General features: G+C 43.0%; 1 protein-coding gene across 6 annotated transcripts in view; it reads left to right on the forward strand.

Moving 5' to 3' along the window:
- Nucleotides 1-27,243, forward strand: part of SPECC1 (sperm antigen with calponin homology and coiled-coil domains 1) — a 168,650-nt gene that overhangs the window by 7,528 nt on the left and 133,879 nt on the right. For 3 of the 6 annotated variants that reach the window (XM_074974280.1, XM_074974281.1, XM_074974282.1), the window contains exon 1: nucleotides 25,054-25,215. In XM_074974280.1, the coding sequence (XP_074830381.1) occupies nucleotides 25,069-25,215 (147 nt within the window). In that variant the 5' untranslated portion in view covers nucleotides 25,054-25,068. Of the gene's footprint in view, nucleotides 1-11,591; nucleotides 11,745-11,866; nucleotides 12,059-25,047; nucleotides 25,216-27,243 lie in introns of those variants that run through there. The other 3 variants (XM_074974278.1, XM_074974277.1, XM_074974276.1) reach the window with 3 other exon arrangements.

A 27,243-nucleotide genomic window follows, 5' to 3' on the forward strand; every position in this document is an offset into this window, starting at 1 on the left:
TCATTTGTCTCTTCCTCTCTGCATTTCCTGAGAGCTGTTTGAACTAATCAGTGGACTGAGCATGGGCTGGGAGCTAGGAATTCCTAAGCGATAATTACCTTCCACTGATAGTCATTTTTAAGTTACTAGCCTAGGCACCCATCTGCTCTGATGATGGATGAAAAAGAGTGACATTGGAGTTGCCTAGGCAAATGAGAGAGCAGAGTTGCCAAAGCTGATTTAATTTCTTTGTTTCCTCATTGGTAAAAATGAGAATGAAAACACTGATTCCCCTACCTCACAGGATGTCCAGAGTTAACATTTACAGGGCTTGGAGGAGGAAAACCCTCTGAGTGCTAAGGAATTTTATCACTGGACTGCTTGCTACATGGCTTCCCACTTTTCTGTGCACCCATGCTGTACCTTTTGCACTTTTCTAACCTTCTTGCTCTGCTCCTCCAGCCGCTCTGCACAGTGAGCTTGGTGCCTTGCCCTGCTATCCCTCGCAGCCCCTTTCCCCTAGCTGTTCTTGCTGCTCTTCCCACCCGCCTTTTTACACCGTTGATCTCGCATGGTGTTATGCAGACAAAACTACACAGGATCATTTCAGGGGACAAGACAAGATGTCACGTTTATTATAATAACACAATTTGATTTAAGACCAATAACTAATATCTAATACCTATGTGTACACGTACACACACATACCCCGAATGTCACTTGGGTTCGTAGCTTGTGGTGGCTAACTGGCCAGGAAAGCTGGGCACAAGGAAGAGCTGGGTCTCTGTTGGGCACGCACCGATGCCCTTCCATGTTGGCAGCAGAATGTTACCCTTCAAAGTCTTCCATCTCACCCATCCTTTTTGTAGGCTTTAGTTTGAATCCAGAGTCTATAGGTCTTGCTGCCTCTGGGTTTGGTGTGATTGATCACCGGTCAATTGCAGACATGACTTTCAGCCTGGGACCTGGCTTTGATGTTTCTTCAGTTGTACTTTTGTTCTTTTCTTTTGAGGGTGGAATCTTCTTGCTTCGCCAGGGTTGTTGTCTGCATCTTCAGCAGTTGGTGTTTACACTTTATTTCACCAGGACAGGCTGGGGCTGGAGGTTGATTCCATCATCCATACATACCTCATTCACACATCTAAACTACACTAATAAGATTACAGCAGCGTTTTGCAAAAATGAAGGTTGCAGCAGGGTTTACAAAATGGAGTTAGCATTTTAAAATGGAGTTTGGGACAAGTTAAAATGGAGTTTGAGTTACAATATGGACAAGTGTAAGGAATGGCAAATAGTGAACAGAAGTTAGTGTTGAAGCAGTGCAAGTTTCAGTGATTTAAGCAGCAATTAGCCAGTTATTGGGGTACCTGGTTTTATGACTGAATGTAGTTTCATTCATAAAACTTTACTTATGAAGTTATATTAATAAAGTGAACAATTAAAAACAATTTCATTGATCAGTTCTACAATGGCCTCTGTTCAGCTTTCTTCACTTGGCATGCCTGTGCATACTCAGTGATTTCTTCCATTCTGATACCATTTTGGCTCTTGTGGGATTTTGTTCAGCTTTTAGAAAAGGAGGACTTGTGGCACCTTAGAGACTAACAATTATTTGAGCATAAGTCTCTAAGGTGCCACAAGTCCTCCTTTTCTTTTTGCAGATACAGACTAACACGGCTGCTACTCTGAAACCTGTTAAGCTTTTGTTCAACTTTTTCTGACTGGCAGACTGTCCCCAAACTTGGTTGAATATATCTTCCTCTGGCTTTATGTTCTGACGATCTTGCATCATTGCTTTCTTATTTGAATTTTTGCTGGAGACTTGAATTAGTCACTTGCTTTTTAGGGAACTTCAAGAGCTGAGAGTGCTTGCTCTAGTCCCAATAGATCAGTCCCAGTTCTATAAACTGTGATTCTTCAGGGCTTGGACAGAGACTAGGAGAGAGGGTGTGTGAATGTAATGATACGTGTTAACAGGGAACTAGCCCCAGTGTCCTGGACATGTTCCATTTATATGAATTACATTTTACATAACTAGACATACCCCAATTTTCCCCTCTTAAATGCTACTGTATAATATTGATCCAGAGCTAGCTGTATCCATAGGCGGATGCAAGTACCTGATTTATCGCTTGTAAAATGCTTTGGGTTCCTTTAGGATTCAAGGAGCTAAAGAAATGCAAGGAGATTGTTATTTTGTTCATTATCAGAGTGAGCCCACCTACGTGCAACATCTTTTGTTCCCCAGGGAGTCAAAAGGTTTATGCCATATGTTGGTTGCTAGGACTTCATTCTAGCTACTTTCTTGCTTCTCTGCTCATTGTGTCTGTTGCCTTCAGATTTTGAAGGGTCTGAGTGGTATTTCTGTTTGTAAATCAGGCTGATGTTCATGGTAACTGTGCTTTAGAAGAAAACATGAGGATGAGCGCTGGACCTTGTGTAGTAATTTTCTTTCAATTTCTGGGTCTTGTGTTTGATGACAGCTGATAGTATTGTGTGCATCTGTGAAGAATAGACCAGCCATTTGTTTTAAGGAGAAGTTCATGCTGGTGACCCATGAATCCTGGAAGTGGAGGTATTTGCTCCTAGTTGCTTCAGGGGCAATTAAAACTTGAGGCATATGCCAACTGGACACACCTTCTGCTGTATTTAGAAATGTCCCAATTGATTTTAGCTGCAGTAAGATGATTATTGTGTGTTAAATATCTGTGAATTGGGGGTTTGCAGCTATGTAATTTCTATGATTAGCAACCATGTAATACAAAGATACAAAAATACAAAGAATTTCCTTGCATTCCATCAATGCATATTTCTTAATATTTTCTAATAAGTTACAGTTAGTTCTGAGAAGACTTAGGCCTAGAAAATTGTCTTGTTAAGTGGCTAATTTTGAGTGGCAGCCTTTAGGAATGATCACCTATTTGGGAGTGAGGAACTGCTCAACTCTAATCCAGACCTTCCCACTGACTCTCTGGATTTGGTCAAGTCCCTAAAGTCAACATGCTCAAAAGACTTCAAATATTGAAAAATTTGAAAATCAGAAAAAAGCCACAAGAATGATTAAATGATTAGAAAGCCTGCCTCAACAAAGAGAAGGTTAAAGGGTGACTTGATCACAGTCTATAAGTTCCTACATGGGGAAGAAATATTTAATAGTGGGCTCTTCAATCTAGGAAGAAAAGCATAACATGATTCAGTGGCTGGAAATTGAAGCTAGACAAATTCAGACTGGAAATAAAGCATACTGTAAATTTTTAACAGTGAGAGTAATTAACTATTTGGAACAAGTTACTAAGGATCATGGTGAATTCTCCATCACAGACAATTTTTAAATCAAGACTGGAGACTGCATGTTTTTCTAAAAGATCTGCTCTAGGAAGTTCTCTGGCCCGTGTTGTAGAAGAGGTCGGACTACATGATCACAGTGGTCCATTCTGGCCTTGCAATGTATGAATCTATGAAAAGTAGCCTCTGATTTTGAGTGCTTAACTTAAAACAACTTGAGTCTGATTTTCAGAGATGTTAAGCATGTGTACATCGAGCTGAGGTCAATTGGCACTGCAGGAACTTGGTACCTCTGAAAATTGGACCACTAACTTCTATGTTCCTCACTTGCCCCATCTCTAAACTGGATATTGCAAGCCTATATCAGTAACTTGTTTGATGTCTGTAAAGCACTTTGAGATCCTGGATTGAGGGTGAGAAGGAAGCACTAGGATTTTATGATATCCATAATCAAACTTCATAGCTAGCTGCACTCAGAAACCCTGCCCTACGTTAGAGAACCCATTAATCTCCTGGGATTTGAACTATATGTGCTTCATCATTCTTCTTTATCAGTTTGTCCTGATTCTTGTTGCTGCTGGGCCCCTGGGCATGCATCTTGTATAGGAGCTGTGTCCTGCAATGCTGCAGCTGTTCTAAGGCTGTCAGCAGTTCCACTGGAAGCCCCTCAAAAACAGAGGTGACAACTCAGCTGTTTTTATGTATATCATCCTGAAATGCACCATAAAGCTCTAAGCCTAGAGACACCCTGCACCAGCCCATTGAATTCAGTATATTCTATTTCAAAGCAGCCTCAGACACACATCCTGGCCAATCCTAAATTCCTTTTCCTGCTCTGAGAGTTGGTGGCATGCAGCAAAAATGTAGTAATGTGGTGGTTCTGGGAAAGCACCTCACAATGTCAAATGACCATCTTTCTTAGTTCCTATTATGTTAGCTCTGGGGGAACGTGCACCTGATCCCATGCCATCTTTTTCAGCACTTCAATCAAGGAGGAGCAGCCGGGGAATGTACCTGCTGGGCTGCCTGAATAGTCCAGTTACAGCCAGGTAGAGGGCACTTACTGTGCTGCTTGAACAGGGTCACTCTCAATGGATTGTTAATGGGATGATGGCCTCAAAACATATACAATGCGAAAGTAGCAGTGAGAGTGTTCAGATAAAAAATGGAGACCCCCAAGCCTCTAGTTCACTCTCCACTTGCTACATTGGGCATTAGTTGTTATTATTATTTTTCATAGGAATACAACGGCACTTTCTTCACCACTCATGACTTGTCCAAGAGAGCCCTGAGGGTACACAGCCCCCCACTGGGGAGCACTAAGTCATAGCTGGACATTCATTTCACTTGTAAATGTCTTGCCCTTTTGAATGGAAGGGAAAACCACAGTAAAGCTACCCGTTTCAGAGTAACAGCCGTGTTAGTCTGTATTCGCAAAAAGAAAAGGAGTACTTGTGGCACCTTAGAGACTAACCAATTTATTTGAGCATAAGCTTTCGTGAGCTACAGCTCACTTCATCAGATGCATCCGATGAAAGCTTATGCTCAAATAAATTGGTTAGTCTCTAAGGTGCCACAAGTACTCCTTTTCTTTTTAGTAAAGCTACCCTTACTCCAGCAAGGGGTTTTAACGGGCTTTGTCTACCCCTCACTTATGTCACACTCACATTACTGAAGCATGTCACCACCTTCAGCTTTTCTGACCCATATTTTTGTCAGTGATATATCCATTGCTGCTGAGAGAACCTTGTATCAATTAGCACAGTTTAAAACAGGAAGAATGCTTCATTTCATTGTCTAAGCCTTTGTTTTCTTTGTAATTATGATGCTGGTTTTGGTACAATATATATATTGTGGTTTCTCATGCTGTAATTTCCATAGCGATCAAAGATTTAGGAACCAGCCATGTTAGTCCTCAGTCAGATTCTTGAGTACACAGGCCACTGCCTGCACTTTTCTTTTGGGCAGAAGTAAGTGCAGATCAGTTTCTATTCCCTAAACTTTAGGGCACAGGCAGTGACATTGGCACATCCCAGTTTTCTCCCCCCCCCCCCCCCCCCCGCATCATCCCAATTGCATAATTTTGCAACTGGAATTCCTGTGGCTTCAGAAAATTCCAGCAGATGTTCCTTAGCCCTTCTATGAGCCTCTCCGTAGTCTCTTTTCTCTATCTGCTACTGGAAGGTGTAAGTGATGGTGATTGATGGTGCAGCCAGAGAGTGGAATGCTGCCAACAGTGCACCATCTGGAAACTGATCTAATACCAATTTACACCAAGTAGAAACCAGTTTCAGGGTATAGTCTTCTGGCTGTCCTCTCTGCAGCAGACGCTGAAAGCACATAAACTGCTGACTCTGGGGTAAGTTACTCTTCTGCTGAAACTGTAAAGGAAAATACATTAAAGGGCTTTGAAAACACCTTGGTTCAAAGTAGTGCTTGCAACATGTTGTAGTTGCAATTAGAGCTGTCAAGGAATTAAAAATATTAATTACACGATTAAAAATATTGTACTGTTAAACAATAATAATAATACCATTTATTTAACTATTTTTTGATGTTTTCTACATTTTGAATATATTGATTTCAATTACAACATAGAATACAAAGTGTACAGTGCTCACTTTCTATTTATTTTTGAATACAAATATTTGCACTGTAAAAAACAAAAGAAATCGAGTATTTCAACTCACCTAATACAAGTACTGTAGTGCAATCTCTTTATCATGAAAGTTGAACTTACAAATGTCAAATTGCATACAAAAAAATAACTGCATTCAAAAATAAAACAATATAAAACTTTAGACCCTACAAGTCCACTCAGTCCTACTTCAGCCAATCACTCAGACAAACAAGTTTGGTTGCGTTTGCAGGAGACCATGGTGCCCACTTCTTGTTTACACTGTCACCTGAAAGTGAGAATAGGCGTTCGCATGGCACTGTTGTAATTGGCGTCGCAAGATATTTATGTGCCAGATGTGCTAAAGATTCATATTTCCCTTCATGCTTCAACCACCATTCCAGAGGATATGCGTCCATGCTGATGACAGGGACTGCTCAATAACAATCCAGAGCAGAGCGGAACGACGCATGTTCGTTTTCATCATCTGAGTTAGATGCCACCAGCAGAAGGTTGATTTTTTTATTTTTTTTTGGTGGTTCTGGTTCTGTAGTTTCCGCATCGGAGTGTTGCTGTTTTAAGACTTCTGAAAGCTGCTCCTCACTTCGTCCCTCTCAGATTTTGGACAGCACTTCAGATTCTTAAACCTTGGGTCGAATGCTGTAGCTATTTTTAGAAATCTCACATTGGTACCTTCTTTGCATTTTGTCAAATCTGCAGTGACAGTGTTTGTAAATCAAACGTGCTGGGTCATCATCTGAGACTGCTATAACATGAAATATATGGTGGAATGCAGGTAAAACAGAGCAGAGGACATACAATTCTCTCCCAAGAAGTTCAGTCACAAATTTAATTAATGCACTATTTTTTTTTTTTTTAATGAACATCATCAGCATGGAAGCATGTCCTCCGCAATGGTGGCTGAAGCATGAAGACGCATACGAATGTTTAGCATATCTGGCATGTAATTACCTTGCAATGCCAGGTACAAAAGTGCCATACGAACGCCTATTCTCACTTTCAGGTCACATTGTGAATAAGAAGCAGGCGGCAGTACCTCCCGTAAATGTAAACAAACTTGTTTGTCTTAGCGATTGGCTGAACAAGAAGTAGGACTGAGTAGGCTCTAAAGTTTTGCATTGTTTGTTTTGTTTTTGAGTGCAGTTATGTAACAAAAATTCTACATTTGTAAGTTACACTTTCAAGATAGAGATTGCACTACAGTATTTGTATGAGGTGAATTGAAAAATACTATTTCTTTGTCATTTCTATAGTGCAAATATTTGTAATAAAATAATATAAAGTGAGCACTGTGCACTTTGCATTCTGTGTTTTAATATAAATCAGTATTTGAAAATGTAGAAAAAATTCCAAAAATATTTAATAAATTTCAATTGGTGTTCTATAGTTCAACAGTATGATTAATTTTTTTAATTGCAGTTAACTCAAAAAAATTAATTGCATTTAATTGAGAGCCCTAGTTGCAATGTTATTGCTATTAACATTTCAAACAGCTTTTGGGAGTCAGAGCTGGTCTAGTAACTGAAGAGTTTTCATATGCTATGTTGTTTAATATGTGCAGTAAGGAATTATTTCTGCCCCCCAACAGTACACAAGTCTGACATTGCATTGGGAAGTCCTGGTGAATTAACTGAGAGTGACAGCTGAATCGCCTAAACTAAAAGATGGAGTTGCATCCTTATGTGTATTTGTGAAAAGGTGGTATTCACACCCTGCTTGAAAATGATCAACACTTCACTTGCTGTGTAGGTTCAAAACGTTCCCCCTTCCTGACATCTGGCTCTGTTAACAAGGTAATGCAACAAACTCCACCCAAGCCTTCTCGTTTGGTGTGACTGTTCTTATGAAAGATCAGCTCAGCCCCAGGCCCTAGGTATCTCTCTCCAGAGGGGATATTCCCCAGCTCCTTTTGATGGATTAATGAGCTGCACCTGCCACAATGAGTCAGTAGGACGACAGGGAGCTGTGTTCCTTAGGTGCCACCAATAGTAGCTAAGCAAGCGCAGAGTCACATGAGCCGGGGTGCAATGCAGAGGTGGGCAAACCAGTCTGGGTAAAACATGTGTGAAGACGTAATCTTCAGAGTTTTTTTTTTTTTTTTAAAGTGCTTCTTTACTGGTGGGGTTTTTCCTTCTCCATATAGTCCCTTACTCATTTGGAATCTTAAATGGTTCTCTGTTCTTGTAAGTAGATGCATTTGTTACCCGTTAACGTTCTGCTTGGGAATCAGAGAGGGGTGCTGAAAACTGCTGGAGTCGCTTACAGACCCTTATACTTTTGAAAACAAATTCATTCTCTTAGTTGACATGTCCTGGTTTTTCTCTGTTCTTTGATGTTTCAATATTGTTCTTTACTTTTCTGAAATCTCAACAATGCAGAACAAAGGAAACTGGCTGCTTATCTGCCTCCCATAGTCTTCCCTGTCACTCCTATGTGAGATTTCTAACAATCCTGCCCTCTTCTAGCAGAGAGTGTTCTCTCCAGCAGTTGTAAGTGAAAGCTACTGGCTGTGCCATAGGCTGAGCTCACAGGATATCTGGGTGGGAACCTGGACCTGTGTAATGTTCCCCTAATAAACACAGGAAATTCTTGAGTTCTTCAAGTCTGCACACACAGGCATCTTGCACTGGCTGCACCCTTACAGGCAACTGCCCTTGGAGTTCACTCTTTATGTCCACTCTTTTGATTAGCATCATCTTGTTAACCAAGCAGCAGGGTGTTTTCAGCAAAATGGAAGCTGATTGTTGCCCCATGATTCATTCTGCACATGGGCTGCTAGTGCCTTGAACTTCCTTCCTGTCATCAGCAATGAAACTGAGAAAAGAAAAATAAAGAGGAGTTGGTATCGGAGCTGCACAACGAGAAAAAGGGCAGGGTGAACATAGCCCCAAAGCCACAGCCCGACTCCAACTAATACCCACTCTTCCTGGTGACTTTCCCTTGTAATTAACTCTAGGTTTTATATCTGCAGACAGTAATGTTCCATGCTTCACAACTGAATTAGAGACTCCCTTGAAAACCACATTGATGTTGACATCATAGCCTCGTTTATGGAATGTCTCTTTATAACTAGGGCTTTTGCAAATACAAGTTCAGTTTGTAAGAGCCTATCTTTGGGTTCAAGTTGTGCTTTCGCCCTCTTCTGTTCCTTGTATAAGCCTCTTTTCCACATCCCTATTTATGAACACCTGCCTCCCAAATGAGCCTCACAACTCAAATTCAGCCTTTGATCCTTTCCATCACACTGTGCCTTAAGCAAGATTGTGGTTGAAAAAGAGTATGCCTCAGCATACGTTTAGTTTCCTGGGGTGCTGTGTTGTTATGGTGCACTGACTGGCAGGGTTTGTTCATCATAAGGCTGTTCATAACACACTGATGCAATTCTGCTCCTGCTGTGTAAGTGATCAGATTGTGCCCAATGGCATGTGTGTTCTAGGAGATTACGGTTATAAAGTGGGTGGGAGACAATAGATGCGTGTGTGCGCATGCACAATTTGCTAGCTCTGTCTCTTTCTGCACTTGCACATTTGGTTGACAGATCTATTTCAGATGTGAATCTTGCCGATTCTTTGTTTTAATTTTAAATTACTTTCATATCCTCATTTCACGCCCCTGCTACTGGGTGAAAGGAAGGACGGTTAATGCTCTGGCCTGGGGCTCAGGAGGTCTGTCTTCTTACCCTAATCCTGCCACAGACTTCCAGTGTGACTTTGTGCAAGTCATTTAATCTATCTGTGCCTTGGCTCCTCAGTTGTCAAATGGGGATATTTTCCTCCCTTGTGAGGATAAATGCTTTAGTGTAGGTGAGATGCTCAGATAATTATAGCGATGAATGCCATAGAAAAGGCTACTAATAAATAAATACTGTAGATTTGCTGGGTTTGGGGGGATTGTGTGGAACAGTTACTCTGTTATATCCAATGTACCAAAACTCTAGTGAGCAAGTGTTGTGGCTTTTTCCTACTCATGCTGAGCATTTTCAACGTTGGGTTTTGGTGAAGTGATATCTGTCACAGCTAAAAATATCTTTGAGGACAAATATAGCAGTTCTCTGTGTGTGTGTGTGTGTGTGTGTGTGTGTGTGTGTGTGGCTGGTTTCCCACTGAACTCACTAGCAATGACAAAGAGACAATAATGTACTTCAGTCCAAAAAATGTATGTGTGTATTTTCAAACAGGGAACTTTTCAGGTGGTACACGTTGGCCTGGTGTCTCTGGCACTTACTATTGGTTTTGATTCTGCCATTTTGCAGTTTGGGCGGTTTTCAGAACCAGGAAAGGCAAAGTCAGCATGGAGTGGAGATTTGAGTGCTATCAGGCCGTCCCTACGTATTACAAACCTGAGTGGTTGTCCATACATTTATCACCAAAAATAATATGATTTGCCTCCCAAGAAAAGAAGCAGAGTTCATTTATATGAAACTATTTGCTAGTAATTTGTTAATATGAATGCCAGAGGGTACTGCCTTCTGATTATAGCTTGCAACTGGGAGAGGTCTCAGAAGCCTCATAGCACATAAAAAAGTAAGGATGGAAAAGTTCTGTTGTCTGTGGTCACCTAGTCTGTCCCCAGATAGTGGGGGATTGACAAACCAGATTGAATACGGTAAATAAACAACGACGTATCTTCCTTGGTCCACAGCTTTGAGACCTGGACATAGCCGCCCCTGCCTTCAAGATCCAAGGCCCACAGCTTGAGACCAACAATGACCTGGAAATAGCCTTTGGATGAAGAGTTTACACGTGGCACATCATTGGCTTCCTTCGGGACTGTGTCAGGGCATCTTGGCCCCTAGAATGAGGGTTTCGGGAGGGACTCAGTGAGGGCAGAGCTATGTATAGGCCACCACTACATTTAGGATCTGATTGTAAACAGCTGGCTAAAATAAACCCTCGCTAGCTTTCTTTTCTAAGGAGACTGCTGTTGTATCACTGTCACTTATATTCTGGGTTCCCATCACAATGGGAAAAAACCCAAACCTAATTCTAAAGATGGACCCAAACTAATACCCTGGTCTGAATGGCCTAGGATGCAGATCCAGAGAAGAATTTTGCAAATAGCCCTGCCTCTATAATAGGCCAAACCAACACCCTAGCTCTGAATGTGCCCCAAACTTGGAAGTGTTTGAAATTCACGTTTGGTTCTAATTTCTGCCTGATTCCTGTCTGTAAAGATCCCTTGCCCCTTCTCTCTGCACACTAAAGCTCACTCACTCCAGAGGGCTGAAAGGTGAGGGGAGTCCCCCAGGCATTTCTCAGCCCCTTACCCCTTATTCACTTTCTTCTAGCCTAGGAGCTGATGGGTGTTTCTGCTTGGTGAGCCACAGACAGGTCACTGAGATCTGATGGGGCGAGACACTCTTTCCATTCCCCTGTGCTATGAGCACAGGGCTCTCAGGTCTTGACAATATGGGGAGCTCTGGGGCTGGATTCATATTTCTCCTTCCCCTACCCCGCATGTTAGATCATGACTGAATCTCTGTTTTATTGTAAAAACCCCACTCTGCACCTTTTCAATGCAGTGGTAGAGGTGAGGGAAATGCCCCTTGAGTGGGGCTACTGGGGAGGAGATGCTCAGTATGGAATATAAGGGCTTGTGGGTGCAGCTTCTGTAATTTTCCTCCAAAGACCACCACCGCCCCCACAAATATCTCCTTTTCGTGCCCGCCTCGTTATCTTTTCTGCAATATAAATGCTGCATTTCAGTTGATCAGATTATACAGACTTGACTGGGGCTTGTCATACCATCTACCAATGTACACTTCTACTCGGAGGGCTGAAGGAATAAGGAACCTTCCCTGCTTTCTGAAGGGGACTGCTGCCCTGCATAGCTCTGAATTCAGGTACAAATGGCTTGCCTGCAGGAATTCCTCCTGGTATGATGGAAGTATAATATTTCTCTTTCCCTTGAGAGAGAGAGAGAGAGTGTGTGTGTGCGCGCATACATGCGTGTGTGCTGAATGCCAAAGCACTGGTAAAGCCAGCTTGTTCCGTATGTGAATCATTTCTCAAGCAGCTCTCTGTGTCTCGTTGCAATGTGGTTTTCCTCTCAGGGAAGCACTAAAGCCCTGAATTCTCAGTCTGGCTTGCACATGTTGTCAGAGGCTAGCAGGAGACAGTTTTCCTTTTAATACAAGGAGGAGAAAAAGCCTTCACTGTAAGTATTTAATCCTCTTTTTATTTGTAAGGTGGGAACTGGATTCTTCTCTAGTGGGCTTTAGTGGACAGAAGTGCATTCTTGCAGCAAAGCAGACTGCCTTGCTTAACAACACCTGGATGTAATGTCTGACTCTAAATAAAACTAGATTGGATGAAGCACTAGAAGATGCACTGTAAGGAACACTGCTGCATTGGCGGGGAGCTGGGCTGGATGGTCTATTAGATGTTAACGATAGAAAATGATCCTATGAGAACTGGCTACTGTGTATTTTTCTGTTTAGCTGCGTGGAGCTGAGGTAGTGACTGATGGGCTGAAGCTGTCACTCTGCCTGCCTCGGCTCTCTTCCTGTTGGTGTTCAGTGATGTGTTCTAACAGCAGGGTTAAACAGGAGCACAAATAGGTTTCCCCAACCCTGCTGCTGAGATTGTCCAGTCAAGAAGGGGCCAGGCTGCTGTGCAAGCTGCTTCAGAAAAAAATTGGCAGTTACCTCGTCTGCAAGGGGAATGAGTACAAATGTTGGGGAGCATGGCCAGATCTGTGCTCTCACTCCACCGAAGAAGGGGGCTGCTGAGACTCTCAGGAGGAAGCTCCAGTTTCAACAGTTTAGTAATTGGCCATCAAAATGTGCTTTGAGCTGAATCTTGATGGTAATAGCAATCATCATAATAATATGCAGCACTTGTATTACAGCTTTGCAGAGCTGTACAAATGCTAATTAAGCTCTGTGTTTGTAATGAAGCATTACTGGCAGAACTGGACAGGAAATGGGGACTCTTCCCCCGCTTTCCCTCATCAGTACAATCTAATTCTCTCTCTAGATGTCACCCCTTAACATGGTTTGTGTGCCTCTACTCCCTACAAACTGGAAATTATTCTGTTGTCAATCAGGGTCTCAGTTGAGAACGGGATATTTGATTGTTCTTCAGTGGTGTGATTCTGCTGATTACTTAGCCCTGGTCTACACTGAGGGGGATCAATCTAAGTTACACAACTTCAGCTACGTGAATAACGTAGCTGAAGTCAACGTACTTAGAGCGACTTACCGTGGTGTCTCCACCACGGTGAGTCCACTGCGGCTGCTCCCCCGTCCACTCCGCCTGCACCTCTTGCGGCGGCGGAGTACAGGAGTCGACGGGAGAGCGCTTGCGGGGTGGGGGTGGGGGTCGATTTATTGCGTCTAGTCCAGATGCAATAAAATTGATCCCCGCTGGATCGATCGCTGCCAATGATCGAGAGAGACCCTGTCCTGGATCAGCTCCTGTCCCAACACCTGGACCAATGTTCCCTCTAATTTTTGACAGGCCATGTGCCCCAAAAATTTCTTCTGTGCAAATTGTTTGCACGCAGTGTTTTGCTGTGTGCATGGGGTTTAGGATCTGTGTGCGCGTCCACACGCGCACAGCTTAGAGGGAACAGTGACCTGGACCCCACTGTGTGATTCCATAGGTTTCACAGCTCCCTGGTGGTTGGCAGGCCATAGCTTGCAAACCCCTGACTCTGATGTTTGAATCCATTCGGCTTTGTTCATCTCTATCCACATGCAAAATGAATAATTTGAAAATGCAGAAGTCTACTGGTTTCTCTTGCAGCTTTAGAGTTCACAATGGCTTCCTCTCTCCAGTGAAACCTTTCTGCTAGGATTTCACAACACTGACAACTAACAATTAAAAGTTCAAAAGGTCCCAGTTAATTAACAGGCTACTGTGCACATTTGCAGAGCACAACCTCTCTGCCAGGCAACTTTCAGAAATTAATGATTGCTATGCATCACCGTGAGGTGTGTGCATAGAATAGAGATAGGTGGGGTGTGCTGGAGATTGTGATCACCAATGCATTGTGCGTGGGAGAAGTGGACTTGCTTTTTTATTTTTGTAAGGCTTTTCCATGGGTCTCTTCACCAAGGTACATGAGGATTTATCCTATATCACAGTTCATCTTCCCAAAACGCCATCTTCAGATGACCAGTATTATTCCCATTTTATAGATGAGGAATAAAGGCACAGAAACATCTTGTGACTTTCCCAAGGTAATACAGGAAGTCTGTGGCAGAGCTGGGAATAGAATTAAGATCTGAATCCCAATCCATTGTCTTGACTACAAAATCATCCGTCCTTTGCCATGTCTCATGCATGTGGTGGGCAGGTTGTCAGGTATTTGTGTGCTATGTTTCTCTTACAACCTAGATAATGTGTTCTATGGCAGTTCCTTCTGTTCCTTCTAAGTGCATCTCTGCCTGTACTCTGCCAGAAGGTGTAATGACACGGCATTACCAGGCAAACCCCTGTAATTACTCTTCCTCTCTTTAGTAATTACATAGCTGTGTCCTGTGTAAAATAGAGCATCCTTCTCTTTACTGTGGATTGGTAAGACATGCAATGTTAACCCTCTGTGTCTCATCCTCCACTTGCTCCAGTCACGGGGGTAGCAGAAGAGGATTTACAAGAACCAGCTACCTTCAGATGGCTCTGATAGCCCCTTGTTCTCAAAATATACCTGCATTATACCACACCAAGGTTAAACCCATCTTCTCAGGCCAGGAAGGTGTCGGGGATAGCTCTGAGTGATTTAACTTTTTTATGGCTAAAGGCTGATTTTAAACTCCCAACAGCTTGGAAATTCAGAATCAAGGCTCAACCTCCATCTTTCTTTTGACCTCCTGTGCCCTAAGTCTCAAAGTAATGGCTGATTATACACACCGTGTAAGCTGGGACACCTATCGTCTGGAAGCTATGAGCTGAGATGATGCGGTAGTTGCAACTGTACAGATTCTTCTGGTTTCTCTAGAGTGAGATCACTCCCTGAATGTAGAAACCTGTTAATTTTAGTGTGGTTTGATGAAATTTAGCATTAACTGGGTAGCCTTTATATATGCACACAGGTACAGCCTCTGTGTTCCTCTAAGCACAAGCACACCCAAAAGCACATTCTCCCCCCTCCCTCTTTGCTTTGTTGCCTTTTTCACGTGCAGCTGTCAGTAACATGTTGAGCACAGAGTTGCCACATTCAAGTCTAAAACCCTGCCCTGGAGAAAGAAGAAGATCATATCAGTTCTTGCCCAATCAACCTTATTTAGACTACACCTATAACTTCTTAACCAATTAATTTAAATGTGGTGGTCTGTTTGCTGATTGCCAGTACAAATCAGTGCTTCAAGGAGCCCACCATCTAGCTGGTGGTGGTTGTCTTCTTATAGGGTCAGCGCTGACCAAATCTCTGCTAGCTTATGCGTTTTTTATCTCTACATCTCCCCCCCCCCCCCCCAGTGATCAGGAGGCAGAGGGAAGTGCCTGGGTGTCTCCGAGGTACCTAAGCCTAATTGAGTTCTGATCTAGGACAACTCCATATGGTTTATCTGGTAAAATAGCAAAGCTATATTTTTCCTGTGGCTTGTCAAGAATGTGGACCCAACACAAGAAAAACAGAGCTGAATAAATCCTCTGTCCATTTGCACAAAACTAGGGTTTTATTTAAACTTTGTTTCCTTTCTCATGTCCAGCTGGAAAATGGGATCCAGTTGAGAACAAGAAACCCATAAGCCCAAAACTCTCGGGAGACGTTCTGTGGTGATGGGACTTGGAGACAAGGCCGTGCAATTCTCTTTTGTTATTTGCCTGACTGTCTCTGGTAAAAATCACTGATTAGTCATAGTCCAGGTCTACACTGAAAAATTATGTCGACCCAGCTGTGTTGCTCAGAGGTGTGAAAAATTCATATTCCTGAGCAACATAGTTAAGCTGACCTAGCCCCTGGCATAGACAATACTAGGTTGACACAAGAATTCTTCTGTTGACCTATTTACTGCCTCTCAGGAAGGTGGATTAACTACAACAATGGGAGAACCCTTCCTGTTGCTGTAGTGTCTACACTGAAGTGCTACAGCAATGCAACTGCAGCTGTACTGCTGTAGCAATTTAAGTGTAGACATAGCCTTAGTCTTGAGAAAAGAGAAGGGATTTTATAACAATCTTCAAATATGTTAAGGACTGTTCTAAAAAGGACTGTGATCAATAGTTCTCCATGTCCACTGAAGGTAGGACAAGAAGTAATGGGCTTAATCTGTGGCAAGGGAGATTTAGGTTAGATATTCGGAAAAGCTTTCTAACTATAAGCGTAGTTACGCTCTGGAACAGGCTTCAAAGGGAGGTTGTGGAATTCCCATCATTGGAGGTTTTAAGGAACAGGTTGGGGACATACCTGTCAGGGATGGTCTAGGTTTATTTGGTCCTGCTTCAGCACAGGAGGCTGCACGTGATGATTTCTTGAGGTCCCTTCCAGCCCTACAATCTATGATTCTATGACTGATGACCCACTGGTGACTGCAGGAAGGATGTGTTTTATTGTGTGCAACACTGAATCCATCCAGAGATTGGAATTGCTGACCTGGGCTTTGGAAGTAGTAATAGGATGGTTTATTTGAGGCGGTGACCAGGTGCTCGACATTCATGGCTGGTTAGACCTTTCTCTGCCCAGGCCACTCCTGATTATAACATACTGGTGAGGATTGCATGATGCCAGTAAATAAATATCCCCTTAAGGATAAATGATAGGAATTAGACTAGGAAAAGAACAAGATCAGCCTTAAGCGCAAGTCAGACAAGCAACTGCTGGAGACTCTGCAGTAGCCTCATAGCCTGTTTAGCTCTTCCCTACAATGCAACCACCCACCCTCAGACAATTAGACCTTGTCTCTGGGGGGCTCCAGAGTAGTTTCAATGTTCAAGAGTGGCTCCATGTGATACTGTGCGAGGAAAGGGAGAGTAATGGGCAATGTGGAGGGGCTCTTTACACTGCAGACCAAGGATGGCATGCATGAAGGGGATTCTCAGAGGACTCCATATGGTGGCCTTCTTGTTTGCTCATGGAGGTAGAGGGCTCTTTTGTGGCTTTCAGTAACCATAGAGATAAGCATAATATAAAAACCTAATTTTAGGTAGCGACTTCCATGAGGGAAAGAAGTCCTTGTACAACCCTATAAAGGATGTGACCCTAAACTGCTATGTGGGAGCCACTGTGGGCTGATGGCTTAAGCACAGGACTGGACATTCTATTTTTGACTCTGCCACTGATTTGCTGCGTGATCTTGGGCATGTGCCTTCGCCTCCATGCGTCTTTGGTTGCAAAGTGTGTAGATTTATTATTATAGCACATTCTTCTGGACTGTTGAAAGTAAAATACCTAGGTTAGGACATGCAAAAAACCCACAGTCTTCCTCCTTGCTATAACTTATAGTCTGGGCATGAAAGTTTCCAAGTAATTTATTGTTTCTTGATATCTCATTAACAAAGTGTGAGTATCCAGCATTAAATGTTATGAGAAATGGAGTCTGCTGAGAATATTCTGGCCCTCTAGACCATTGGAACCAGCTGCTCAGTGAAGGGGGTAGGGCTTAAGGTTCATCCTCTGTCCCAGCGCCCCAAGAACACTAAGAGCATTAGTGATGAGCTGTCATTGCACTGGACACATCACCAGTGTTTTTAAATTCATTAAACCCTGATGTGAGCTAAGCGTCATACAAGCAAAAACACAGCCAAAGTTTCCACTTGGAAAGATGACAGATGAGGGTTGCCCAGAGACAGCCAAGGGGATGCTAGAAACAAGTAGGATAATAGAAATTATGGAAAGGGGGTTGGGGGAGATTTATATGATCAAATCTGTTCTTATGCAAGGACAGGCGACTGTTTCTGCAACAGAGGATGTAGCAGATGTACAGCTGATGCAGACTGAGCTGGAAGGGATTGGGGCTGTAGAGGGGCAGATAAAGATGAGGCTAGGAGAGTAACAGAAGGTTTTGGTTTTAATTACAAGAGCAACAACTGCCATATTGGACGGTCAATTTCTCTGCTTTGTGACTCTGGCTTGATTCCTGGTATCAGTTAAGAAATCAAGATGAGTCATATGAAAGCATCTGTCAAGTCTACAAATTGTGGTTTCAAGTGGGTTGTTATGAAAGACTGAAAAAATATTCTATGTTGCTGCATAGCTTCCTACACTCCAGTAGGGCATCCTTGACAATTTACTGAGCTTGCGGGGTCTTTTTGTTCCAGTTGATGGCTCACCTGAGAATAATACAGTTTGAGTAGTATAGAGGGACAATATAGTATAGAGGGACAGCAATATAAACATGGCTCAAATGTTACATGCCAAACCTCCAACAACGTTCTTACCTTGATTTCAAGCCAATGTTCTGTGTTGATTCTGGACCAGCCTGACTCCTTGGTGAAATAAATAAACTACAGGAAAATGGGACTAAGGGCCTGATCTAAACTCACCAAAGTCAGAGAACTCTTTCCTGCATGAATCCCACCTGAAAGTCAGGTACTAGTGGCCTCACTGTGAAATGCTGAGCATTCGCAGTTCCCAGTGAAGCTGCCGACTGGTATATTATTCTGCAGATCTGGTAATTAACTTTCATAAGAGTTTGCTTTCCCAAAGGCACTTGAATGACCCTCGTTAAATTACCTGCCCTGCTGACTAATTATTGGTGCACGACGGCATGAGAGTTGAGACCTGGATACCCACTAATCCAGGGTTTGGCGCGTAAAGCATAAATCCCTCGCATCAAAGTGACTTCTCCTTTAACCCTAAAAGCTCAGGTGTTCCTGTGTAATGTCTTTTCTTGAAGTGCGTAAATTATTTTATTAACTGATAAGTGTAGCTACCAGATCTTGGATTAGACATTTAAACTGCACAAATGTGGGGCATATCCTTCATTGTCCAATAAGCTTTCTCTTTTTATCTAGCCCATTGTGTAACTGGCCATAATCCCCAGTGGAATATATTTTCTAGAGCCTTGTTCTGCAGGACTGGCTGGCAGCTCACCCCTTTATTGGCAGTAGTATTTATGTCAGAAATATTAACATATGCTTTATATAAAGGAGGAAGGATGTTCTTATGTGTTAAAAGACAGAGCAGGGAGCTCAGACCTGGGTTTAATTCCTGACTATCTGTGTGACCTTTCTCACTCTGTAAAGTGGGGATAGTAATTTTGCCCTCACAGAGTGGGTGCTGAGGGGTTTTATTGATATGGTTATATGACTCAGTCTATAAATATAACTAGGTACCTTGACATACATTTCAGAATAAAATTCCAAGTATAATGGACTGTGTGTCCCACTCTAAAATAAATTCACACCAGCTAATTAAATAGCTCCTGCAGCAAAAACCAAAACCTTCCATGCCTCCCCGCTAATGCCTGGGAGAAAAGATGGGTGCTACAGCATGCCCTTAAATAGGGCGAGAGGGATCGAATTCTGAGGGCCCTGTCCAGAGAATGCCCTGTCAGGCCCCTCTTTCTGTTGATATCAAGGAAGTTTCAGCTGATCTCCTCTGCAGCAGTGTAGTGCAGGCAGAGATGCATCTCCGCTGACCAGGTCACCGACCATTGAGTTTTATATGTTAAAACCAACACTTTGAGTTCCACCCAGAAACGTACTGGCAGCCATTGCACATCTCAGTGCACTGATGTAACCTGCTCCTGGCATGGAACTCCACTATTGCAGAATGCAGCTGCCTTCTCATTATCATCAGTTTCCAAATGTTCTCAAGGTGTAGTGCTACAGAGTACATTGCAGTAATCTAATTGTTGCTCTTCAGCCACCCCCTCTGGCCAAGGCAAAGGGAGGTATCAATGAGCTCTATAGAAAGCTGGGCTTCAGCCCTCCTCTCCTGAGTCACCATGTAATGTGGAGAAGGAGGCCAGAAACTGACTGATCCTCAGAGCTCTAAGTATGGTTTATAGGGCCCGCTTCAGGAGAATGAACAGGAACTGTCCTCTGAAACAGGGGGTCACATGATGGGGGTGAAAGCCAGGGAGTTTGAGTATCATTGCATCTGCAACATTTGCTTGACTACATCTGTGTTGAGGCTGCTTTTCCTGCTGCCTTTTCTCTCCTTTTGCTCTCTGTGGACAGCCTAAAGATCAAACCACAATCTCTCTGAGGTCCTTTTGGAAGAAAATGCTGACATTTATTTACCATACAGTAAATAAATTGTTTATTGAGGCATCTGAAGCCACAGGGAGCCATTACCTGTAGAGAGCTTATCTTCCCAGACACAGAAACACATGGCTTAGCTCCTTGTGCACAAATAGGTGTTGAACAAAATCTCCTCCGGTAAATTACTATTAATCATTTGCATGTATATAGTACTTTTCACCAGAGGAAATAAAAGGTGGATAAGTATTATTATCCAGGAAAATACACAGGGTGAGTGATTTGCCCAAAGTTATACAGCAAATCCCTGGCAGAGGTGGAACTAGAAGCCATGTCTTCTGACTGTCTCATGTTTTAACCTCTTAACCAGACTACCTAGTTTCCTGTAAAAAGCTAGGCCTGCCGTGGTAGTGCAATGAGATTGCAGTGTGCTGGCCTTTACATTGTAGATACTAGCTAAGGAGGGATGGTAAAAGTTGCCTTTAGTTCACATCTACCAACTCCTAGTTCTCCGCTTCTGACCCAAAGCCACATCAAAAAGGCAGACTCTGCCATTTAATGGTTGTATTGCTCTTTGACAAGCTGGTGACTTGGTTCAGTGTTTGGAAAAGGAAGACAGTGCAAAGTGTCAATTCCACCCTTCTGCCTGATCCTCTCAAGACAATATAGCCTTTCCCTAGTGTCGGCAGTTTATATTTAGGGACACTGAATATCTTTTCTTTCTTGTTTTTCAGTACAATTTCAAACCCCTGTCTGTACTGTATAGAATTTCTTCTTTTATCTTCTCATATTTTAAAATGGTTTTTAAATGTGTTGTGACTCCTGATTATTTATCTATAACACAAACTCAGGATTTGGGGCTCCTGGATAATGGTTCCCCTTATTCTGTCTGTAACCTCTCACTCTTGATGGCCAAAGGGCCTTTGGTCAGGGAAGTCTGGCTAAATAGGCTTTTCTAAGGCATGTGCCAGCGCACAGACACTAGTAGAAGATCTATGATTTAACAACTACCCTCCTCTAGATAATTATATTTAATTGTGTGTCACACCCTAGGTCTACCATTTTGAGGCCTAGGAGTGCCCAGATTTGCCACATTGCACTTCTGCTCTGCTGTAGGATATGCATCTCACATTCAAGGAACATGCAGCGTCTCAATTTATGTTTCCAAAGCTGGTATGTAAAACCTTTCTGGGGTCCTATTGCACCATTAATGGAGGCATCGCAGTACAGGCTGTCCTTGCCCATTCTGTTATCTCCTTTGGAGGGGGAGTGCTAGCGGCAGTAACCTTTTCACATTAATATTCTGTTTCCTGAATGCTGACAGGTTGCAGCTACAGTGTATACCTAATTCTAGTGACCTGCTTTGCCATTCATTGCAGGCAAATGAGCAGCATGGAATGGCTCATTATCTCCTTGAGGTTTCCCAGTGTTCCTGCTGTCCACACTGTTCAGGGCAGCATTTTCACTCTGACTCAGAAGGTTGCTCTTGGAGGAAATGAAAGGCTGATGTTGACCTTAAGAAAGGTTTCCTGCCCTGACCAGGGAACAGTGGGGCTTTTCTGTTCTGTTTTTTGGTAATTTGTTATTTTGGGCTGTTCTTCAAGCAGTTCCCTTAAAATCTCCAACTTGTGTCATGCAGGAGTGAAAGCAAATTAAGATGAGAAGGACGTGTGCAATGGGCTTTGCTCTTTCAAGTGAGTTTAAGTCTTGTGGAAGATGTTGGATTGACACCCAAGAGACTGAAATCCTCTTTACCCACAGCATAGGTTCAGGTTGGATAGGACAAGCTACACCTATGCTGGGCCTTGCCAAGTATCTCTTGCCTGCTCTGGAGAAACAGTCAATGGAAACCCATTTAATTTTTGGCCTCTCTGTTAGCTGCTGCAAAGTATCCTGGTGGCTTTTGTGATGTGGAACTTTAGCCACTGAGCTGAAACAACCAGTCCACGTTGTATAGTCCACCAAACTGATATTGAATTGTTTCAAGTGTTGATTGCTATATGCTACTGACCTGGGTTGGATTTGAGCCTGTAACCTACAAGTGAAAGGCTCAGATCCCCTTCCCAATAATTTGGTGCCATCCAGTCCTTCATCTGTCCAAATGTTTATGTGCTTTACTCCTTTTGGGTCTAGTAACTGCAGTGTTCTAATGGTAATTTTGGTGCTGGTTCTGCAGAAAGAGGAACTTCAGAATTCCCCCATGCAAAAGCAGATGTTTCAATCAATTGCTGCACACGCAGAAAGAGTCCAAAATGTATTCTACAGCTGATGTGATCGAAACCTGGAACCTAACTTTACAGACTCCATTCGTGGTGCATAGGTAAACAAGTTCAGTCCATCCCTGCTCAAAGGCATGGTTATAGTTGACTAAGATCTCTGTGCATATGGAATCTGCTTGATGGATTATTCGCCTGCCGCTTCTATTGCACGTTCTTAGTGATAGTTCTGCACAGGCCTCTAGTTTCCTTCCTAAATCAAGAAGGGGCCTCAGGATCAACATGACTAAATAATCTCCACTTGTGTGTTTCAGCTGCAGCTCAGAAACTCTAACTTCTTTAGAAATAGAGAAAGACGATAGCCCTGTTTCCCTCAACCCACTCAGCGTTGATTGATAGTGCAATAATATCCGATTTTCCCCACACAGGGTCCCATCTAGACAGATTCTGAAATTTATCGACCACTGAAAAGTTGGAACAAAATGGACTCAATCCTTGGTTTCACTTGCTTGATGTGGTGAAAAGTTCATACAGCTGCAAAAGGAATGTCTTTTCAAGTCTATTTCCTTACATTCCTACATGTCCAATCTGGCTTAAGTCAAGTATCTAAACTGCTACTGGTTAGGAGGGAAGTTTAGAGGAACTGCCACTCAAATTGTAGTTGCTTTCACTGAGGCTTGCTCCAGCTCCTGCTTTTCTTCCTTCTGACATGGCTGTCCAAAGGACACAACACTCTCCAGGCACTTTAAAATGTGCTCATTGACTCCAGATGGAATCCAGAGAGGAGCATCACAAGGCAGGGCGGAGGGTGCTGGGATAGAACCAGGAAGAAGTCCCGAGGCAACAGTTGGAAAAATGCATGTGCAGTTATGGCATCCACAAAACCTATGTTTGTATAAATCTGGTAATCTCTTCAGCAAGGCTACTTGCATGTGCAATTGCCTGATTTGTATGTGTAAATGTGGGGTACCATACATCCATATATTTTTTTAAAATGGCCATTAAATGCATATGAAACACTAAAATCCTGTTAATGGTATTCTGAAACCATGGGACTTAAGAATAGCATTTATTGTATTGCTTCATAGTTAAATATTCACTACTGCGTTAAAAAATGTCAGGTGTATACAGCACAGTAATGGTCGTGGAATAAATAGATAATTTTCTCCTCCGCTGAAATCCGCTCTTGGGTGCTCACGGTATGTGTTGGAACTCCCGATGGAATTGGTGACTGCACAGAGTTAAAAAGAGGAGTTGCTCAGTTGCTATTAGTAGCTGTGAGGTTAGAGCCGTGCAAAAAATTGATTTTTCCAACATCCGCAAGGAAAAGTCATGATGCTATAAGGAGGGGAATTATTGCTTGCTTTGCCCTAAAACAGCAGCAAAAGAGAGCCTAGAACACCCTTGCACCTGCATGCCCTTTAAATAGAACATCCCTATTACCTGGAAGGTGTCATTAGCACAGAATGTAATTAGGCCCTGAATAGATTTCTTCCCAGGGGTCCACACTCATTAACAAGAACACTTCACCAGAACAATGCACAAAGCAAATTGTGAGACCTGCAAAGTCCGAGTCCTTCTCACCTTGGCTCTTACTGGCTTAGCTAGGGGAGGCCACATTTTGGCTCATCTGGTAGAGCTGCTGCCTATGACCACAAGAGACTTGGTTTAGCCTTTTTTATGATCAAATGCAGTAGTCCATCTCCCACACACCCTCCCAAGAGGAGCCTCTCTACTGGTCTCCTGTAGTTTCTGGACACCTGTTTGGCAAACACAACACAAACTGCCTGCACAAGAGTTGCATGCAGCTACATCCTATTTGTTTTAGAAAACGAGACTGAAGACCAGAAGAAGAAGAAAGAGCCATCTGTGATTTTTCCCCCAACAATGGCTGGCAGATTTATAAGACCCAAATGATGGTGCTGTTGCTAGTGCAAACTGGGGAATGGATGATGAAAAGTCAGGGACACAGATCTGCTCAAAGAGTCAAGCCAGCCATTTAGCTGGCAACAAACCACCTACTGAGGGAAATTGACAAAATGTGCTTGCTGGCACATCCAGGAAGAGAAATTCATTTCTGTTCTCCAAATCCTGGCAGGATTTGCTTCCTTCATAGGCTCGTATCTGGGAAATTCTAGACTGAATGCAGCTCCTTTTCTTTCTCTTTGCAGAGAAGTTAACTGTTACCTTTTTACTGTGTCTCTTTTATGGAAATACAATGGAACAATCATTTCATCATCGTAGCAACATCAACTACCGCAGCTCTAGGCAGGTTTGATCAGTTAAAGAGACAGTGTGGTTGATTTGTGGTACTGAGGGATTATCAAAAATAAATAAATAGTGGGAGGAGAGCTTGTGTGTGTCTCAGGATCCTGTTTTGAACATAATATATTTTAATGTAATCATAGTGTCAGACTGTCAATCCAGCATCTTCTTCTTGAACTGAGTCCTCTCTTTATCCTCAGGACTGGTACAGGGCAAGAATTAGCAGTAATTCACCCCCAGATTATTATGCATTGTGCTTCAACCCTGAGCTGGAGGCCCCGTTTTAGGGTGAGAAGAGAGGTTGGTCTCTATGGCCCATTCAGTCTTTGCCCTCTCCAAGGCTAACAAGAATGTAGTTTGTATGACATAGACACCAGTCTACTAGGTACTGAACTGAAAACCTGGCTACTATCTTATTTAACATAGAGCAGCCACTGAAGAGCCATTGGGTCACTACTGACCAATCGCTATGTAATCTATTTCTGTGCACCCAGCACTGCAGTATCCATTCTCTCTTTGTATTCCAAATGCTTTAAAAACATTAATATCTGCTTTCCTTTCTGATATTCTGCAGATTGACTCCTCTGGAAAGAAAATGAAGAGTGCTGCCAGACCTTGGAGTGCAATGGCAAAGCAAGGGAACCATGGGATTGACCGAGGAAAATCTCTCCCCGCTGCTTCCTCAGGCATGAAGACCTCCAAATCCTCTACTTCACTTGCTTTTGAATCTCGACTTAGCAAGGTACTAACCAGTAAGCAGTGTGAAAGCATTCCAAACTGATTCCAAGCTATCACTCCAGCTAAGGCAGGGCATATCACCAAGTGTTCAGGGCTTTGGCACTGGGTGTGTATGTCTGGATCAGACTCTACTGTGTACATATTATACCACAGTGTCTGTATACATTTGACCAGATTGTATGTTTTGGGATAGTCATTCCAGATTTGTCTCTGTGTGTTGATTGGTTGGTTTGTGCTTGCAGAGTATGAGTGTTAGTGTGGTGGGGTTGAAGAAGGGAATTTGACCGTGTGTGGATGCGTGGGTGGCTTGGACTGGACTGTGGTGTGTATAGTGCATGCACTGGATATTGTGACGGGGAAAGGCCATATGGCTATAGAAAAGTAGTGGGAGATAGATATATTAGCTCCAGGCTAAACAAATCCCTGGTACCAGGATAAGTTAAATGGCAGCTGCTCCAGGTCAATTAAGACACCTGGGGCCAATTAAGAACTTTCCAGAAGGCAGAGAGAATGCTAGGTTGATTGGAACACCTGAAGCCAATCAGGGACTGGCTGAAGCTAGTTAAAAGCCTCCCAGTTGGTCAGGTGCGTGTGGATGTCAGGAGCTGTGGGAGGAAGTTGCACTGTTGGAGAGACTGAGCAGTACACACCATATGAGGCACAAGGAAGGAGGCCCTGAGGTAAAGGTGAAGTGGAGCTTGAGGAAGTGGGAGCTGCTGTGGGGAAGTAGCCCAGGGAATTGTACGTGTCAGGCTTCTAAAAGGTCAGCTACCATAGCTGATACTATTAGGGTCCCTGGGCTGGAGCCCAGAGTAGAGGGAGGGCCCGGGCTCCCCTCTTTACCTCCCCCCCGATTAATCACTGAGCCTGGGAGACAACAGAGACTGTGCAAGGGAGGATAGCTTCTCCTCACCTCCCTCGCTGGCTTATGATGAAAATGGCTTGGTAGACTGTGACCCTTGTCGAGAGAGAGAGAAGGGTTATGTGTAGGGTCACAGTGAGCCTCTGAGGCTAGCAAAATCTGCCAGGAAACGTGGGACCCACGGAGACAAGGACAGAGCTTTGTCACAATATATTATGTGTGTTGTGGGTGAAGGATTAGTCTGCACAAAGTATGTGTGGATCAAATTGTACTCTGTGGATGGGTGGGTGTGGATTGGATTGGATTGGACAGGATTGCACTAAATTGGTAGAAGTGGAGGTTGATTTTAGGGTTTAGAATTTATTTTCCCAAAAAAGAGGTTTTGTTGTCTTTTTTTTTTAAGGGTGGTGAGGTAATCTTGTGTCCTGTAATCTGTGTTTTCCCCCCCAGCCCCTTTGGAAAGGCAAGATACATAGCAAAAGTATTGTTTGTGATAGAACATTTACAGTTTATGATACTCATCTTTGTATATATATTTTTAATAAGACCAGAAATACACATGAAAATAATGTTCCATTTTATTGAAAATTCCAAACCTAGCATAGTGCTGCATCTGTGTTCTGGAAGACCCTGAACAAAGAGAGCAATATGGTCCAAGTATTAAAAAAAAGAAATAGGAACTTGGGAACTGAGACTGAGTTTGTTTTCAACAATAAGGATTGATTAACAATACATAGTGTTCTACAGCGCGAATGTTCAAAGAGCCTTACAAACACTTATTAACCCTTGCTGCCTCCAGTGCAATGGGTCCATATATTATACCCACTTTACAGACTCCCACAACTCTAAGCATCTCAGAAGTGAGACACTTTCAGCCCAGGGCTCCAGCCAATCTTTTTCATGATAAGGTCCTTCCTTTAAGGTGTGGTGCTGTGCTGCCACTTCTGAGCGACTGTTGTAGAGGCATATGGGGGCAGGAAGGCAAGGGAACCTGATATGTTTAATTGTGCATCTTTTAAAGAACATGGTGTTTTCTTTCTAGCTGCCTCGGTGATCTCTAAGCTGCTGAGCAACTACTGTACAAACAAAATATGATCAAAGGGAAAAGTTAGGGAGGGGCTGTGGAAAGACAGACTGGGCAGTGAGGTGCACTTGGCACTGTGAAAGGTG

The sequence above is a fragment of the Natator depressus genome, chromosome 17 (assembly GCF_965152275.1).
Source record: "Natator depressus isolate rNatDep1 chromosome 17, rNatDep2.hap1, whole genome shotgun sequence".
Lineage (NCBI taxonomy): Eukaryota > Metazoa > Chordata > Testudines > Cheloniidae > Natator > Natator depressus.